The sequence below is a fragment of the Helianthus annuus genome, chromosome 9, assembly GCF_002127325.2.
Source record: "Helianthus annuus cultivar XRQ/B chromosome 9, HanXRQr2.0-SUNRISE, whole genome shotgun sequence".
In the NCBI taxonomy this organism is placed as follows: Eukaryota; Viridiplantae; Streptophyta; class Magnoliopsida; order Asterales; family Asteraceae; genus Helianthus; species Helianthus annuus.
The window spans coordinates 60,767,082-60,785,821 of record NC_035441.2 but is presented as its reverse complement, the minus strand read 5'-3'; the positions used below and the strand labels follow the sequence as shown (position 1 = coordinate 60,785,821).

The following is an 18,740-nucleotide window of genomic DNA, read 5'->3' as shown; positions in this document are numbered from 1 at the left end:
AAGTTAGGCATTATAAACTAGCAAATAGCTAACGGCTACCATAAACGGTCCAATTTCAACAACCAATTCTAGCTAGCCAACTTACTCTCTTCTCCCCCCCCCCCCCCCCCTCCTTGCCCGCCTCATAAAACATCCCACTTCCCACATTCTTAACCATCAAACAAACTTTGTTTGGTAAAAGTCAAAATTCGCAAAAGTTACTATATTTAATCCAAAACCTTTCATGGTTAAAATAAAAATTGAAAAACTTCTTTGTAGCTAATCATGTAGTTTAAAATAATAATAATAATAATATAACAATAATAATAATGTTTTTAATTAGAATAAAAAAATGATTTACTAAAAAAAGACATCCCATAGTTTTTGTGATATGAAAACAAAGTCCCAACAAGTCTAATTTAAACGTGGAACCGCTCATATTCTGAGTTTTCCCCGTTTCCCTCCAACATTTTCAAACCCTAAAAAGTTCAAAATCTTCATTCCTTTCAACCGAAACCTTCACTGTAATCTGCACATTCTCAATGTCATCTTCCACCGTCTCAGTCACCGCAAACCCTACCGGTGCTCCGTTACGCAGGCACACACCCACCGCCGTCAAAAATTCCGACTTAGATCCATTCGACACTTCTCCGGTAACCGCCGCAGAAACCAATCCAATCAAAGCCGTAACCGAAACTATTCCAACCAAAAACCCGAAGTTACGAAAACGGACCGCTGTTAAGAGTTCTAGATCTCCATGGAAGACCGCTGTAAGTGTTATTGTTAAGAATTTGAGTCTGTTAGTTATACTGTTGGTTCTCATTCAGATGATTCGTAGGCTAGGGTTTAGTCAAATTGGGGGTTTTGAGTCTGTGTTTAGCCCTAGTTTGGATTACGAAAGGCGGATTGCGGATGTGGAGGAGTTAGTTATGACTATAGAGAATATGATGCAAGTTCAAGTTAACGATGTGGACCGTAAGGTTACGAGTGAGGTTTTAAGTTTAAGAAGCGAGTTAGGTAAGCGAATTGATGGCGAGCGAGATAGATTTGTGAAAAGGTTTAGCGAATTCGATGGACGAGTCAAAAGCGTTGAGAGATCGCTGAGTGTTAATAACATGATATCAAAAGATGAGTTTGATCGGTTTGTTGAGGATTTGAAGGGGAGAAAGGGGGTTGGTGAAATAGGGGGAACGAAGTTGGATGAGATTAGGGCTTATGCTAGGGGAATAGTGGAGGATGCGATTGGGAAGCATGCTGCTGATGGGATGGGTAGGGTTGATTATGCAGTGGCGTCAGGCGGGGCGGCGGTGGTGAAGCATTCGGAGTGGTTTAGTGGTGGGAAAAAAGGTGGTGGTTGGCTTAGTGGGAGTTTAAGGAATGATGCGTTGAAGATGCTGCAGCCGAGTTTTGGTCAGCCTGGCGAATGTTTTCCTCTTAAGGGAGATAATGGTTTTGTTGAGATTAAGCTTAGGAGTGCTGTTGTTCCAGAGGCTATAACTCTTGAACATGTTTCTAAGGTTTGTTTTTTACCAATGTTTCTAAACTTGTTTGATTGAAACTGCCATTTTTATCAGCATGTGTTTTAATTTAGTTGCACAGTCATACATTGTGTTTAGATGAAAATGATATATGACTGTTTATTCTAAATTTTATTTCAATTTGTTATTTACTGGTGAGCTTATCCTTAGGTGATGTGTTGTGTGCTTGGTTTAAAAAAGGCGCTTCAAAGTGTTTTGGTTCCAAAAGCCAAGGTGCGAGGCGAGAGCTTCACGTATGTGAGGCACTCAAAATTAAAAATAAAAAACAAAAAATAAAAAAATAAAAAAAAATATTTATACGTGTCAATATGACATATTCTACTTGCTAATCAAATCATAGACAAAAACATAATTATAAAACACACTTAAAAACATAATCAAAACATACATTGAAGTCGAAACACACTTAAAAGTTAAAACTCTTTAAAACGTTAAAAATAGTCTCTAATCAATAATCATCATAATCAAGCACATGATTTTAAGAAGTTTCAAGCACTAAATACACTTTGGGCAACTTTTCGACTAGTTATATATAAATAAATGGATTGATAGTAACTTAGTTATTGTGGCTTTGCTGAATGCTGATCATACTTAACCATTTGTTGTTGTATAGAGCGTAGCATTTGACTGGTCAACTGCTCCCAAAGACTGTAAAGTATGGGGATGGTCGCGCAACGAGGAAAATACACAAAAGGAGCACTTGCTGACGGAGTTCACATACGACCTTGAGAAGAGTAGTTTGCAAACCTTTGATGTGTTGGACACAGAAGGTGCAAACCCGATCATTATTGATACAGTCCGGCTACAATTCATGTCAAATCACGGAAGCCCTACACATACTTGCATATACCGGGTCAGGGTCCATGGTCATCAACCAGATGTTTCATAAGCTATCTCGGTTCGTTATTTATGAAGTCTTATGCAACTTAATTGTAGATTGTGTATTGTTTTTTCTGACCTTGACTAGTTCGGTTGTATGTTTCTATGTTTCTGCTGAGATCTCAATTCTAGCATCTATGTGATGGTTAATGTGTTTTTATCTAAGGGTTAATATCTTATCTCTCATTTAGTTCGGGGTAAATTTATTGTGGATTGAAGGATTGTAAAATAAATATAAGTCAATTTGTGAGGATAAAGTTAAAAAAGCTCTTATGCTGTAGAATGGCAAAGTGAATAAAAATATGGTTGGCTAAATTGTCAACTTTCTAAGGCTATATCTAATGGTTAATAATTAGATTTTTTTTCAGATCAGCATTATAAAACCCTTTTAAAAATGTGTAACGCTTAACGCCTTTTAATGTATCTTTCAATCATTATTTTTCGTTTTGTTTTCTCTCCATTGAGCATTATACTAGAAATGCCACTTCCTCTTAATATCCCTATAATGCCTCATTACAAATGAGCTTATAAATAAAAAAAAGTTTATCTAATGAAAATTTACCCAAATTGTTCCAAACCTAACGCATAATTGCCCCTGCTCATAACAAAAAAAAAAAAAAAGTGCTTCCTGTGCTTATGAATAAACGTTAAATAAAATTCTCAAGACGTCATTTTTCAAAAAAACTAGTTTTTTTACGTCGCGTGTTACGACGAAACCGGGCAAATGATAATGTAAAACAAACGTGATTTGAAAATAAAGCATTTGTTTAGAAAGCTAAACCATTAGAACAGTTTAATTTATCATCGTACCATTTTATTATACCAAATAAATACTTTATTTAGAGTACAAATTTGTTTTTAACAAAACTTATAACAATATGTCGGGGAAAAAATCAAGCACAACTACGTACTTAAAAGTTTTTAGAAAAAAGTTATAAACGTAAATTGTTATAGTATCAAATTCATCGATAAATTAATATATGCTCTAAAAAAAGAAAAAAAGAATTATAACAAAAATGGTATAAAAATATATATGGTTTTAAAAAAGAAAAAAAATAAAAATATGTTATTAATAAAGTATCTATACTATATAATAAAAAAAACCATTTTTGGGATACTTGTCATCATATTAGGCCATGTCTTATGGATAATTATTATTTTAATTTAATTTATTCTAATTAATTATAGATAATCTTTCTACTAAATATTATTTAGTTTAATTATTACTTTTATATTTATCTATTTACTTCAAATTCAAACTTAGTTATCTAATTTGATATTAGAGTAAATTACAATTTGACCCCTTGTGGTTATATCATTTTTATCTTTTTAGCCTAAAAAAGAATTTTTTTAACATCTGAGCCCTCAACGTCTTTTTTTTCTAACCCTTTTGGACCACAATGTTTTTTTTTCTAACCCTTTTGGCCCCCAAAAGTCAATGGATGGGGTTAGTGTTGGGGGCCAAAAGGGTTAGAAAAAAAGACGTTGAGGGCTCAGATGTTAAAAGATTCATTTTTTGGCTAAAAGGGTAAAAGTGATATAACCACAAGGGCCAAAATTGTAATTTACTCTTGATATTAACTATATATTTGAACGTTTTGTTTAGTTTGGTATCAAATATATTTTACGAAACTTAAAATAAAATTAACTAATATTATTTATCATTTCTACATTTACAAGTTTTAATACAGGTGGTTTTTAAAGATATAACTATTTTTCAGATTTATTCAACACGTGTAATATACGGGTCTTTAAGGATGTATTTTTTATTATTCGGTAGATTTATTCAACCCGTTTATATACGAGTTTTTTTAAAGATACGACGTTTTTAGTATTTAGTATACAAAATTACATTTATTTAATCTGTGTAATACACATGATTTTCAAATATATAACTTTTTTATTATTTGATATATAAAATTACATTTATTTAACCCGTACAATATACATGGTTGATAAAGATATAACTTTTTATTATTTAATATATAAAATTACATTCATTCAACCTGTGTAATACACGGGGTTCTAACCTATTATAATATATTAAATAAAAGAAAAAAACTTTATATTATTATAAAAATAAAGTTACTATTAATCGTTATTCTTCAACAATATTTATATAATATATAATAGGATAAGAAATATTATTTGAAAATAAGATATTGTTATTCCCGCAATTGATTTTGCACTTGAAATTGAGAAATAGAGAAACACAATTTAATTAACAATAATCTTTCGTTCAAATTGATAACGTGTGATTGTTGACAAACATAGCATAATACAAACTATATACAACTAGACACTTGGACTTAGCATAATGTTTAACATTTATTTCTTTCTTTCATACATACAACATGTAAGCATAAAAAAACCAAATATATAAATCCCATATGCACTAACAAGAACTTTTAAACCAATTTGTCTCTGTTCATTGTCTCTTAGTTAGCTTGTATTTTTTGATGATATCTTGGTTTACAGTCAAGATATTGATCAACATATACAACACTTGCAACAAGTTTTACAAACATTGAGGAGGGCTCAGTTGTTTGCTAAACTTTCAAAATGTAGCTTTGGTGGGGCAAGGGTAGAATATTTGGGTCACATAATAGACAAGGAAGGGGTAGCTACAGATCCTTCCAAAATTGAAGCAGTGCTTTCATGGCCAGTCCCTGATAATGTCAAACAGCTGAGGGGATTTTTGGGTCTCTCAGGGTATTACAGAAGATTCATCAAATCTTATGGAATTGTGGCTAAGCCACTTACCGATCTTTTAAAAAAGGATGCATTTAGATGGTCTGCAAGTGCACAGAATTCTTTTGACCAACTCAAGAAGGCTTTAAGTTCAGCTCCTGTGTTGGCCTTACCAGATTTAAACAAGACCTTTATAGTAGAGACTGATGCTTCAGCTTTGGGAATTGGAGCAGTCTTAATGCAAGATCACCACCCTCTGGCCTTTATCAGTAAGGCTTTATCACCAAGGCAACAGGTACTATCTGTCTATGATAGAGAACTGTTAGCCATACTATTAGCAGTCAAGCAGTGGCATTACTATCTCATTAGTGGGCATTTTATTATAAAAACTGATCAAAAGAGCCTCAAACATTTATTAGATCAGAAAATCACTACACCATTACAACACTCTTGGATGGTGAAGTTGATGCATTATGATTTTGAGATACAGTACAAAAAAGGCATAGAAAATGGGGCTGCTGATGCTTTGTCTAGACTGCAGAGTTCTTCAGCTTTATTTCAATTGGCTGTGTCATCTTTTGAACCACTGTTGCTTCAAAAGATTAAGAATTCTTGGCAACATGATATCAACTTACAACAATTGATTCAAAAATGTGAGGCTCAAGGGCAAGATGGTCATTATACTTGGGATGGGGTCTTGTTAAAAAGAAAAAATGTGTTAGTAGTGGGCAATGACCTTCAGTTAAGAAAAGAGATCATTCAGTTTTGCCATGATTCATCCATGGGGGGTCATTCGGGAGTTCAAGCTACCCTACAAAGATTAAAAGGGCTATTCTATTGGAAGGGGCAAGCTAAGGGGGTCAGAAACTTTATCAGAAATTGCCATGTCTGCTTACAAGCTAAGTATGAGACTGCAGCCTACCCTGGGCTGCTGCAACCTCTCCCTATTCCTACTTGTATCTTTTCTGATATAAGCATGGATTTTATTACAGGATTACCAACTTCAAAGGGCAAAAATGTCATCTTTGTTGTTGTTGATAGGTTGACAAAATATGCCCATTTTGTTGGCATGACCCATCCTATTTCAGCCACTTCAGTTGCACAAGCCTTTATTGACAATATCTATAAGCTGCATGGGTGGCCTACTACCATTGTGTCTGACAGGGATTCCATATTTCTAAGCAGATTTTGGCAAGAATTTATGAGGTTGCAGGGCATTGAATTGGCCATGTCCACTGCATACCATCCACAAAGTGATGGCCAGACAGAAGTTGTTAACAGGTGCTTGGAAACTTATCTAAGGTGTATGGTCTTGCACTATGCCAACTCATGGTATCATTGGTTATCTTTGGCAGAATGGTGGTACAACACCAACTACCATTCATCTATCAAGAAGACTCCTTTTGAAGCTCTTTATGGGTATGCTCCACCCCTTCATGTGCCTTATATTCACAAAGACACTTCTGTGGCCAGTCTAGATGATGAGATGTGTTCTAGGGAAGAAGCTTTGACCATATTGAGAACAACCTTGCAGATGTCTCAGAATAGAATGAAGCAACAGGCTGATAAGCACAGATCAGACAGGTCCTTTGCTCCTGGTGCTTGGGTTTACTTGAAATTAAGACCATATGTGCAGTCTTCTCTTCGAGGGGCAGGTTTTACTAAAATCTCCCCAAAGTATTATGGTCCATTTTTGGTTGTACAAAAGATAGGAGAGGCTGCTTATAAATTGGATTTACCTGAGGAGTCACAGTTACATCCAATTTTTCATGTGTCACTGCTTAAATCTGCTCAAGGCCCTCCCACAAAGGTGACACCTTTACCCAAGGCTGCAAGATTTTCTTTTAAACCATTGAAGGTGTTGGACCACAGAATGATAAGGCAAGGAAAGAAAGTTGTAGCTCAAGTGTTAGTCCATTGGGAAGGCCAAACTGCTTTACAAGCTACGTGGGAGAATAGACATGAGTTTTTACTTCGATTCCCTGATTTTGAGCTCTAATGTGCCCTTGAGGACAAGGTCTATCTTGGGAAGGGGAGTATTGATATGATAATAATAGTTCAGAATAGTTCAGGGACTTAAAATGTAATAAATAGAAGTTGTTTTGTGGTAGTTATTAGCTGTTAAAAGTATTAAGGGTCAGAGTTGTAATAGTTAGTAGTAGAAGGACCATTTGTGTAAATGTTGAAAGAAAGGTTGTTAATAAAATGGGCGGGAAGCTAACTGCCGTTAGTTAGCTTGTTGTTGGAAATCCTCTCTCTCTCTTAGTTCTCTCTCTAACAATCAAGCCCTAACAATTAGAAAGACACTAAATCAAATAATTAGTTTCAAAAAGGATTATCAAAGGGAGTAAAAAATGGTATTATGATCTAACAAAACGGTTGTCTAGATTAATTACTTCATTTATTATAATTTGTCAAACATTTGAATTTCAAACAACAAATACACTCCTAACAGTAACACTAGAGGCCATGACATTTTATTACATTTTTTCTGATTTATTATCCGATTATCTTCATTTTTTTTTCTATCTCGACTTTGTTCCAGTTAATAAGCCCACTATAAAATAGAGAGAGGACCCAAACTTTTTTATACATGACAATTGAAATCTTTTTATCCTCTCTTTCAGGAGCTTAAGGAGGAATTCATCCAAGTCAGAGAAAATGAAGGTAGTTGTCTTAAGGAGGAAGTTAAGTCACAGAAAATGAAGGTAGTTGTACTGAAGAAATGTCAGCCTAAGCTCTATGTCGATCAACCACCTGAAGATGTGGAGTCAGCTTTGAGCACTTTCATATGTAATAAGAAAGTGAATAAGCTATGAACACATTGATTCAGTGTCTTTCTAATTGTGAGTTTTAAGTATGTTGATGATGCTATACAATAAACAAAGATAAATTGGTTTAAAAGTTCTTTTTAGAGCATATGGGATTTATATATTTGGTTTTTTTTTGCTTACATGTTGAAAGAAAAAAAGAAAGAAAGAAATGTTAAACATTGAGATACATGTACCAATTGTGAAATCATGCAGTATTCAGTAAATCTTTTAATTTGCTATCTGAAGACGGATTTCCATATAATCTTTATTGATTATACAATATTAATCCAAGATGTGTCTGTTATTAGGTCTATTATAGAAAATAGCAGAGGTTCTAATTTGACCCAATTGCTTATGACAAATTAAAAGTTGACCAGTATCTATTTTTATTGTGTATGAAATGATCTACTTTAATGGGCTAGCCTATTAGATCATGGGTCAGCCCAAGAATTGCCCAAATAAATGTACATATCAGGTTGTTTATTGTATTGGTGGGTCAAACTTTTTGGTTAGTTGGATTATATAGCTGGAACAAATTAGATCTAGATCAACATTTGATGCAGGCTGTATCAGTTGCGTTAGCCCTGTCTGACTCAGCCCGTTTGAATCATATTAAAATGACAAATTTCAAGTTTAACTCGCATTGTCGTATTGACTCTTTACCCTACTCGCTTAATGGTGGTTCAAGTATTTTTCTTAAAAATTATTGTTTTGGTTCCTCCCCTCACACCATCAAATCCACCACTAGCGTATAAGTTGCGAAAAATTTTTGTACAGAGATTTCATTATTAATTAGAAAAGGAATTAGTTTTACATGAAAACTTTTAATACATATGGAGGCAAAGTTGGGATACTGATGAAACCGAACAAAAAATTTGTGGTGGGAAGGGAAACAAGAAAGTTAAGAGGTTCAAAATGTTGTTTATGTACTTTTGATTATTGAAAATTAAATTTTCCTAACCCGAGATGTTCCCTAGCGATAGCCTAGTACAAACTATATACAACTAGACCCTTGGACTTAGCGGTGAGGGATTAACATCATCAGATATATAAAATAAATACACTATTTACTGTAATCATCCATAAGGGGTTATGAGACCACTTGTTACTCGTTTACATGCAACTTTGTGTATATTTTTTTAAATAAGTATAACTGTGTAGAAAGTGAAAAAAAAAACAATTTTAGAAAACCAGGTAAAAATTATGATATATGTGATGTTTTAGAAACAAGATTTGTTTTTTAAATAGTCGTCAAACAACGGCTCTTCCAATCCATTACACCCGAGTTCGACTACCCGGACCATCTACTTGGCCCAAGTAACCGGGACACTTGCGATGTTGTACCTAAGGTATTCGGCCACCCTTGCAAATACCCGTGATGTCCGAGTATTCCACCCTTAGACACTATGCAAAAATCCCTTACCTTAACCTTAAACCAAAGGAAATAAAAAAATCTCTTAAATTATTATATATATCAAATTATAATAGATGATTGCTACAGTACTACTGAGGGTATTTTCGTAAATTGTTGGTTCATACAAGTCATTGAACACGCGTTTGTAATCCACGCCTTCCTTCCCTAACCTCCAGAGCAGGTTACGCATCAGTGGCATCACCGCCACATCGGAACCTGTAACAACCCTCACCCAAAACTATAAATAATTATTTTATTTAACCTATAGGAAACCCTAATTGAGACACCCAAGTAATTTGGCATAAACCCTAAAATTTTTAGAACAATCGGAATCAGGATCAGCGCCCCTAAAACTCAGGGGGGATAAAACCCTAGTTACGATTATCTTTATAAAACGCTGTCAAATTGGAAAATTCACGCAACGTCGACTCAGCAGGCCTATACCCACAACAAGGCTACTCTAGGCTAGATGGGTTTCCCAGGCGAGTAGCGGAAGAATCCCTGTCATCTTCCGCGACACGCGGGAGATACAAATTTTCAGTATAAATAGAAGGGCCTGGCACTTGCATTCTGTTGTTCGTTCGACGTAGAAATTCCAATTCTACGCTGAGTTATAGCCAAAATACTACACAAACACACACTAATCTCGAAACACTGCCGCAATCAGGGTATAACTCGATCGCTATTACGATTCAACGTCCGATCGATTATAACTATCCAACGATAGTCCGGGTGCTGCTCAATTGAGCTTATACTTTGATTATTCGTCGTGATTTCGACTTGAATATTTGAGTGCTGTTCGAATTCGGACTATGCTCTGTTATTCGTTGTGAATCCGACTGAATTATCGAGTATTGCACTGATTAATCGTTGTGAGGGTTTAATCTCGTGAATTGACGTAACTGCTGTATTAAGTTACCTACCTAGTTGTGTGCACTAGGTTACAAAGCTAACTCAATAGGCTAAGCTCTACCTGTATAAATCTGCAATATATCAAGGCTTATCTGTATACTAAACTTTGGTCGTATGAATCTGCATGATTATAATGTGAGTCATTCTTCTTTTTAAACTGTTTTCTCACAGTTTGTGAGTAAGTATTACAATACCTCAAATTATTTTCAAGGTTATAATTACAGGGATTAAGTCTATGTAAATCACCAAATTACAGCTGGTATGTGGGGTATTGTGCACATTACTATTTTTATCACTCTATGTGGGTGAATATTACTCTATGTGGGTGAATATTACTCTATGTGAGTTAACCGTCACTATTGGGGCGACGGGACCCAATAGTGGTATTGTCACGACCCCCGACCCCATCTAGCCGGAATCGGTGTCGTGAGCAGTTCAGTGGTACCAGTGATTATTTTGAAAAATATTGCAGCGGAAATTTCATCAGGACCGTGAGTTAGGAAAAATATCAGAGTTTAGAAACACCGGATTTTATTTAAATGGATGGGATAAATTCCAAGTTTTACAAAGGTAGCTTTTAATGAAAACAATATTTCTTAAGTTGATTTAATTAATAAAATAAGCCACTTCTTGAAGTCTTTTAGTGCCGGATCCAATCCTTACTCCAATCTACTGTAATTACCTGAAACGCGTTTTAAAAAGATTTTGTCAGCGGGAAATACTGAGTGAATTATTCATTTTACTGAAAATGACACGTTTTATGATTATTCACAGTGTTAAGATCTTTCACGCATGTTTCTGATATCAACCAACTACCCACAGTATTTGTCACTCGACCGAATCTGTGACAGTGGTCATATCACCATTGGCTGCCCCAATGAATGACGTAAATCAATTAAATTAGGTTCGCCCACCTAAAATGATTTAAACTGTAGTAATGTGCACAATACCCCACATACTGGCTGTAATTTGGTGATTACATCAACTTAATCACTGGTATTATAATCTCGGAAAAATGAATTTGGAGTATTGTAAAATAGTTAACACTCACAAACGGTGAGAAAAGAGTTTATAAAAGAAGAATAACTCAAAAATCATCATGCAGGATTGAGTTAACAAACTTCTTGATTCTACTTTTCCCGATAATTAAGCATGTACTTTATTATTCTGGATCTTCTGATGATTTTAATAGTTTGTTTGATTGTAAGGGTGTAGTTGGGAGTGTTTTTGGTAGTTTAACAGAATAGAATACGTATTGGTGTAAAACCCAAATCAAACCTTAACGGTAGTCATGAGATTCGAACCTTAACGAATTTCACAAAAACCGGGTTAATGATCAATACAGCAGTTACGATAATTTCCCGAGATCAAATTCTCACAATGAATGACCAAGTGCAATACTTCAACTCATTTATCAAAGTGACAAACGACAAAGTATAGTACTTCAACTCGTATATCGAATTATCGACAACGACAAAGTACAATGCTTCGGCTCATTTATCGGATTACCGACAAACGATAAAGCATAACCCAATGTGGGCGGCACTTAAACATTCTTTGGATATATTGATCGCTCGGGAACTGAATCGTAATAGCGATCGAGTAATTATTGGTTAGAACACCAACGTATAGAGAGAAGAAGAAGAGAAATGAGCAAAGAAAAATGAATCCTAAGCTTCTTATTTATAGCAAGCAGGCAGGCAGCTAAATTTCTTAAGTGACGTGCTTGCTAGCTAGCTTGACGTGCTAGCTAGCTAGCTTAGTTATTTTATTTCAGCTGCTTAACTCGTTTTTCTTGTATAACTTTTAAAATATAACGTTTTACAAAACGACGAATATGTCTTTAGAACGAGCATATTTTTATCTACGTTTTAACCTAAGTTTCATTAAAAACGGAGTAAGGAAAAAAAATAATATATTTTATTATTAATATTAAACGTTCTTATACGACCTCATATATATCTATTTTTAATAGACCTTACTTAGCTTAATTAATCTTGTTAGCTTAATTAATATTGATTAACTGATTAATTAATCATACTAAACTTAATTAGGGTCTCCTTATTGCATAATTATCATACTAAATATTAATTTTAGTGAGGGTTGTTACATTCTCCCCACCTTAATAAAAATCTCGTCCTCGAGATTTGAACTATGATATTTTCTTGGGGTTATTTTCTTCTTTTAATTAAGAGGAATAATGTAGCGTGGAATGGAATCAAAAGATATTTTGAGGGGTATGAATATTTTAAGAATAAAAATGATTTATAGAAACAATTGAATTTAATATTCAAAATGAACTTACTTTAATCAATTTGAGGGATATTCCGATTCGATAAATATCTATTTGTGAATGGGAGTATGGGAAATGATTTGTTAATGATTATCCGAAAATCAGTTATTGTTTACTTAAATGGTAATGGACAACAGGATTTAGTGTATTGTAATCTGAGTACATAATTGTACCAAGAAAATGACGAATCAAACGAATGACTCATGAATAAGGTTTAACACAGGCTACAACTCTATTCGGATGCTACAAAGCGTTGGTAATGATTTGAAAGAATTCAATAATGATGACCGAATAAATTCACCGTTTTCGAAATTGTGAGTTTCAAGGAAGCGAATCTAGATATTTCAAAAGATGAAATGTTCAAACGAATGAGATGAAATGGTATAGTTTTTTCAAGGTGATTGGGTTTAAGCCAAAAGATATATGATCTATAGATTCTTAAAATGAATGTGAAAAACTTTTTGGAATTAGTAAAATTCTTTGTCAGAAGAAAACTTACCTTGATTGGTACCTAAGGAAGACTTAAGATTGACCAATTAAAAATGAAATGAAACCATGAAAATGATTCGGCAAATATTGAATTATGATATGAGAAAATCAATGTGCTGAGATGGGTGATTTGTAAGAATACATGAAAAGACAATAAAGTTAGAGTATTTTTGTCTTAATACAAAATTGTATTCAGATGATTTTAATCAAAATGTTTGATTTAAAGATAGGTGATATTTTGATTTACTAAATACCTTTTCCTTTTATGTTATCATAAAGTAGAATAATACATAAATATAGATAGGTTTAAATACAAAATCTGTGGTAATTTTGACAAAATAATGATACATGTTTTATAAATAGGTTTACCCAATATCGTAGGACTCATGATTATTATTTATAAAATCAAATATTTTTACTATAAGATTAGGGTATTTTAAATCATAAAAGTAGAATAATAAATGTTTATCAAGTATACTTAAATATTGGCTTGCGTAAATAGTATTGGATATATTTTATAAAAGAATATTTAATGGTTGTGAAATATTAATCAAGATGAACATTTTATAATATGTTTTGTTCATGAATACTTAGACCATTATTTAGATAATTTTATTCGTCTCTTTATTTGTTTTATGAAAATATGTTTTCTCTTCACAGTACGAAATATATATATATATTTTTCTATAAAAATATTTGTATATATAATTGAAATTTACTAAATAAATATGATGACTTAATTTATATTAAATAGTTATTATCATTGTTGGATATTGGTTAGTACTGCCTTGTTTAAGCATAGGTGATCAGTCCATGCCTAACTAAGGCTGCGCTATCCAATATCTGTTTTGATAATACCCTTAAAATAATGTTAATACCTACTGTTATTAATATTTAAATATTTACTAAAAATAAATAATTTAAACGAGATCAGTGAAATTTTCAAATGTTGTGAAAAATGTCACCACAAGGTGATTGTAATCAAATAAATGTTTTGATGAATTCGAAGACTAAACAAGCATGCTATGGTTCAAGAGAATTGAAGTGCTTGTCGGGACTATTTTGAATATGATGGCTTCAATCCATCATATGGGACTTTGAATTGAATACATGATGCGAGCAAGTTCACACAATTGAACTTGGTGTAAACAAAACGAGTTCATGTATTAATAAGAAATTTTGGGATATGTTTACAACAAAAACCATGTATGCTAAAGGAAATTGAGTTTTTCAAGAAACTTATTGACTCAATATCAAAGAGTCAACGTTTTGCAATAAACGTGGTTTATAAATGCAAAGATCAAGTATAGTGATATGATATTTGAATTTTTGATAAAAATAATAAATTGGAATGAAGCCCTCCAGTGGTCTTTATAAATCAAACGAACCACATGCGCAACAAACAGTGCATGTGTAAAGTGTGGATTTACCAAGAAATGAAATAGATCAATATTTGCTACTATGAAAGAAATCCTCATGGTATGATGACTATTAGAGGAAGTAAAAACACGAAAGTCAATTCTTTATAGGCAGAAGTCAGAATTGCAACGAAAGAAATATAAGAGCTTTATCTGGAATTTCGTGTGATAACTTATTTGTTTAATGACATTATCAGAGAATGTCGAATGAAATGAAATAAAATAGGGAATGTGCAAAATTATATGACTTCTTTTGTAGTACTAATAATTATGACTCAGGTTAAAATATGTACCGATGTTTGTGAAATGTTGTTCCAACGTACCTCAGCGAGATTTTGATTGTTTTGTAAGATCATGTGGCAAAATACCGCTTTTTGATTAGTAGTACTTTTACCGACGGAATTAGTATTGGTGTTATCGTGCCTAATTTATATTTTTCAAAGGTCTTGCCTTGGAAGTTTGTGTGTGATAAACTTTGACGTCTGTGGACGTATAATTTCAAGTTTCATATGTTTTCTTGTGCATTAGCACAACTTGACATACTTCTTACTTGCGTTCATAATTTATGGCGTTAATAATTTATGGTAACGTATTGGTAATTCTTATATTTTTGATGGTGTCCTAACTTAATGGGTTTCCAGTATTATTTTGTTGCATGAGTTACGAGGTAGATGATCAAATGAAAGAACGTTTGATATCAAAATTAAAGATATATGCGAAAGATTTCTGATAAAGAAATCTATATACATATGCTTGTGCTTTATTCTTAATTGACTTTTGGAATTCCTTATAGATATACATATCTATATTATATATTTCATATGTTGTAATATACATACCTTTCATAGGGTTAAATGTATATAATAGATTCATATTCCCAAAAAAACCAGTTAGATATTTGGTCATGATACTATTTAGGGAAATCTTGTTACTGGTTTGACATACCATTTATCCCGTCTTGTCCGGTTCGCGCCGGAGCGGTAATTTCAGTATATCCGGACAAGCTGGAGAGTCTGCTACTCTATACCCAGTTTTGCCGGAGAAAATTTTCTATTTCCCATAAATAGTATCTTTTCAAGATTTTAAAAGTGTCTCTTTTATTAAGACTTTTATCCAGAATCAAGAAAATTTGTATTTTCATAATATATCTTTATTCGTGACCCAGTAATACTAATAAACAAGAATAAGTAGCAATTAAATGCTATTGCCTGCTAGTCGTTATTCTTATTGAATAACAATTATACTTATATATATACTTATATAAGTAATTTTATCTTGAAGCTTATATTAAGACAAAATTCTTAAGTTCGAGTCTAAATATCATTCAGAGTGCTATCAAATAATATTAAGTTTCTAACTTTCCGTTTAAGCTTAGGTATTATTATAACACCTATTTGCGTAAACAAGTGGCTTAGCTTATACTAAGGCATCTTTTCTTATGTTCAAGTCTAAATACTATCAGATGTGCTACCAGTTAAGTTAATAGCAATTTCCTAACTCTTATATTTAAGCTTAAGTATTGTTATCACAACACTTATAGGCTTAAAGCAGTGGCTTAGCTCTGATACCACCTTCTGTCACGACCCCCGACCCCATCTAGCCGGAATCGGTGCCGTGAGCAGTTCAGTGGTACCGGTGATTATTTTGAAAAATATTGCAGCGGAAATTTCATCAGGACCGTTAGTTAGGAAAAATATCAGAGTTTAGAAACACCGGATTTTATTTAAATGGATGGGATAAATTCCAAGTTTTACAAAGGTAGCTTTTAATGAAAACAATATTTCTTAAGTTGATTTAATTAATAAAATAAGCCACTTCTTGAAGTCTTTTAGTGCCGGATCCAATCCTTACTCCAATCTACTGTAATTACCTGAAACGCGTTTTAAAAAGATTTTGTCAGCGGGAAATACTGAGTGAATTATTCATTTTACTGAAAATGACACGTTTTATGATTATTCACAGTGTTAAGATCTTTTACGCATGTTTCTGATATCAACCAACTACCCACAGTATTTGTCACTCGACCGAATCTGTGACAGTGGTCATATCACCATTGGCTGCCCCAATGAATGACGTAAATCAATTAAATTAGGTTCGCCCACCTAAAATGATTTAAACTGTAGTAATGTGCACAATACCCCACATACTGGCTGTAATTTGGTGATTACATCAACTTAATCACTGGTATTATAATCTCGGAAAAATGAATTTGGAGTATTGTAAAATAGTTAACACTCACAAACGGTGAGAAAAGAGTTTATAAAAGAAGAATAACTCAAAAATCATCATGCAGGATTGAGTTAACAAACTTCTTGATTCTACTTTTCCCGATAATTAAGCATGTACTTTATTATTCTGGATCTTCTGATGATTTTAATAGTTTGTTTGATTGTAAGGGTGTAGTTGGGAGTGTTTTTGGTAGTTTAACAGAATAGAATACGTATTGGTGTAAAACCCAAATCAAACCTTAACGGTAGTCATGAGATTCGAACCTTAACGAATTTCACAAAAACCGGGTTAATGATCAATACAGCAGTTACGATAATTTCCCGAGATCAAATTCTCACAATGAATGACCAAGTGCAATACTTCAACTCATTTATCAAAGTGACAAACGACAAAGTATAGTACTTCAACTCGTATATCGAATTATCGACAACGACAAAGTACAATGCTTCGGCTCATTTATCGGATTACCGACAAACGATAAAGCATAACCCAATGTGGGCGGCACTTAAACATTCTTTGGATATATTGATCGCTCGGGAACTGAATCGTAATAGCGATCGAGTAATTATTGGTTAGAACACCAACGTATAGAGAGAAGAAGAAGAGAAATGAGCAAAGAAAAATGAATCATAAGCTTCTTATTTATAGCAAGCAGGCAGGCAGCTCAATTTCTTTTCTGATCGATGTGGGATTTAAGTGACGTGCTTGCTAGCTAGCTTGACGTGCTAGCTAGCTAGCTTAGTTATTTTATTTCAGCTGCTTAACTCGTTTTTCTTGTATAACTTTTAAAATATAACGTTTTACAAAACGACGAATATGTCTTTAGAACGAGCATATTTTTATCTACGTTTTAACCTAAGTTTCATTAAAAACGGAGTAAGGAAAAAAAATAATATATTTTATTATTAATATTAAACGTTCTTATACGACCTCATATATATCTATTTTTAATAGACCTTACTTAGCTTAATTAATCTTGTTAGCTTAATTAATATTGATTAACTGATTAATTAATCATACTAAACTTAATTAGGGTCTCCTTATTGCATAATTATCATACTAAATATTAATTTTAGTGAGGGTTGTTACATTCTCCCCACCTTAATAAAAATCTCGTCCTCAAGATTTGAACTATGATATTTTCTTGGGGTTATGTTTCTTCTTTTAATTAAGAGGAATAATGTAGCGTGGAATGGAATCAAAAGATATTTTGAGGGGTATGAATATTTTAAGAATAAAAATGATTTATAGAAACAATTGAATTTAATATTCAAAATGAACTTACTTTAATCAATTTGAGGGATATTCCGATTCGATAAATATCTATTTGTGAATGGGAGTATGGGAAATGATTTGTTAATGATTATCCGAAAATCAGTTATTGTTTACTTAAATGGTAATGGACAACAGGATTTAGTGTATTGTAATCTGAGTACATAATTGTACCAAGAAAATGACGAATCAAACGAATGACTCATGAATAAGGTTTAACACAGGCTACAACTCTATTCGGATGCTACAAAGCGTTGGTAATGATTTGAAAGAATTCAATAATGATGACCGAATAAATTCACCGTTTTCGAAATTGTGAGTTTCAAGGAAGCGAATCTAGATATTTCAAAAGATGAAATGTTCAAACGAATGAGATGAAATGGTATAGTTTTTTCAAGGTGATTGGGTTTAAGCCAAAAGATATATGATCTATAGATTCTTAAAATGAATGTGAAAAACTTTTTGGAATTAGTAAAATTCTTTGTCAGAAGAAAACTTACCTTGATTGGTACCTAAGGAAGACTTAAGATTGACCAATTAAAAATGAAATGAAACCATGAAAATGATTCGGCAAATATTGAATTATGATATGAGAAAATCAATGTGCTGAGATGGGTGATTTGTAAGAATACATGAAAAGATAATAAAGTTAGAGTATTTTTGTCTTAATACAAAATTGTATTCAGATGATTTTAATCAAAATGTTTGATTTAAAGATAGGTGATATTTTGATTTACTAAATACCTTTTCCTTTTATGTTATCATAAAGTAGAATAATACATAAATATAGATAGGTTTAAATACAAAATCTGT

General features: G+C 32.9%; 1 protein-coding gene across 1 annotated transcript; it reads left to right on the top strand.

Moving 5' to 3' along the window:
* The first annotated feature begins 386 nt into the window (after positions 1–386).
* On the top strand, positions 387–2,582 carry LOC110877747 (SUN domain-containing protein 1). The gene is made up of 2 exons (XM_022125943.2): positions 387–1,496; positions 2,131–2,582. Exons 1-2 carry the CDS (start codon positions 522–524, stop codon positions 2,404–2,406), a joined length of 1,251 nt encoding a protein of 416 aa, XP_021981635.1. The 5' UTR covers positions 387–521; the 3' UTR covers positions 2,407–2,582.
* Positions 2,583–18,740: the final 16,158 nt, after the last annotated feature.

Coding starts and splice junctions, on each gene's coding strand:
- LOC110877747 (XM_022125943.2), top strand. CDS start 522: ATGTCATCTTCCACCGTCTCAGTCACCGCAAACCCTACCGGTGCTCCG. Junction 1,497..2,130: donor CTCTTGAACATGTTTCTAAG/GTTTGTTTTTTA, acceptor GTTGTTGTATAG/AGCGTAGCATTTGACTGGTC.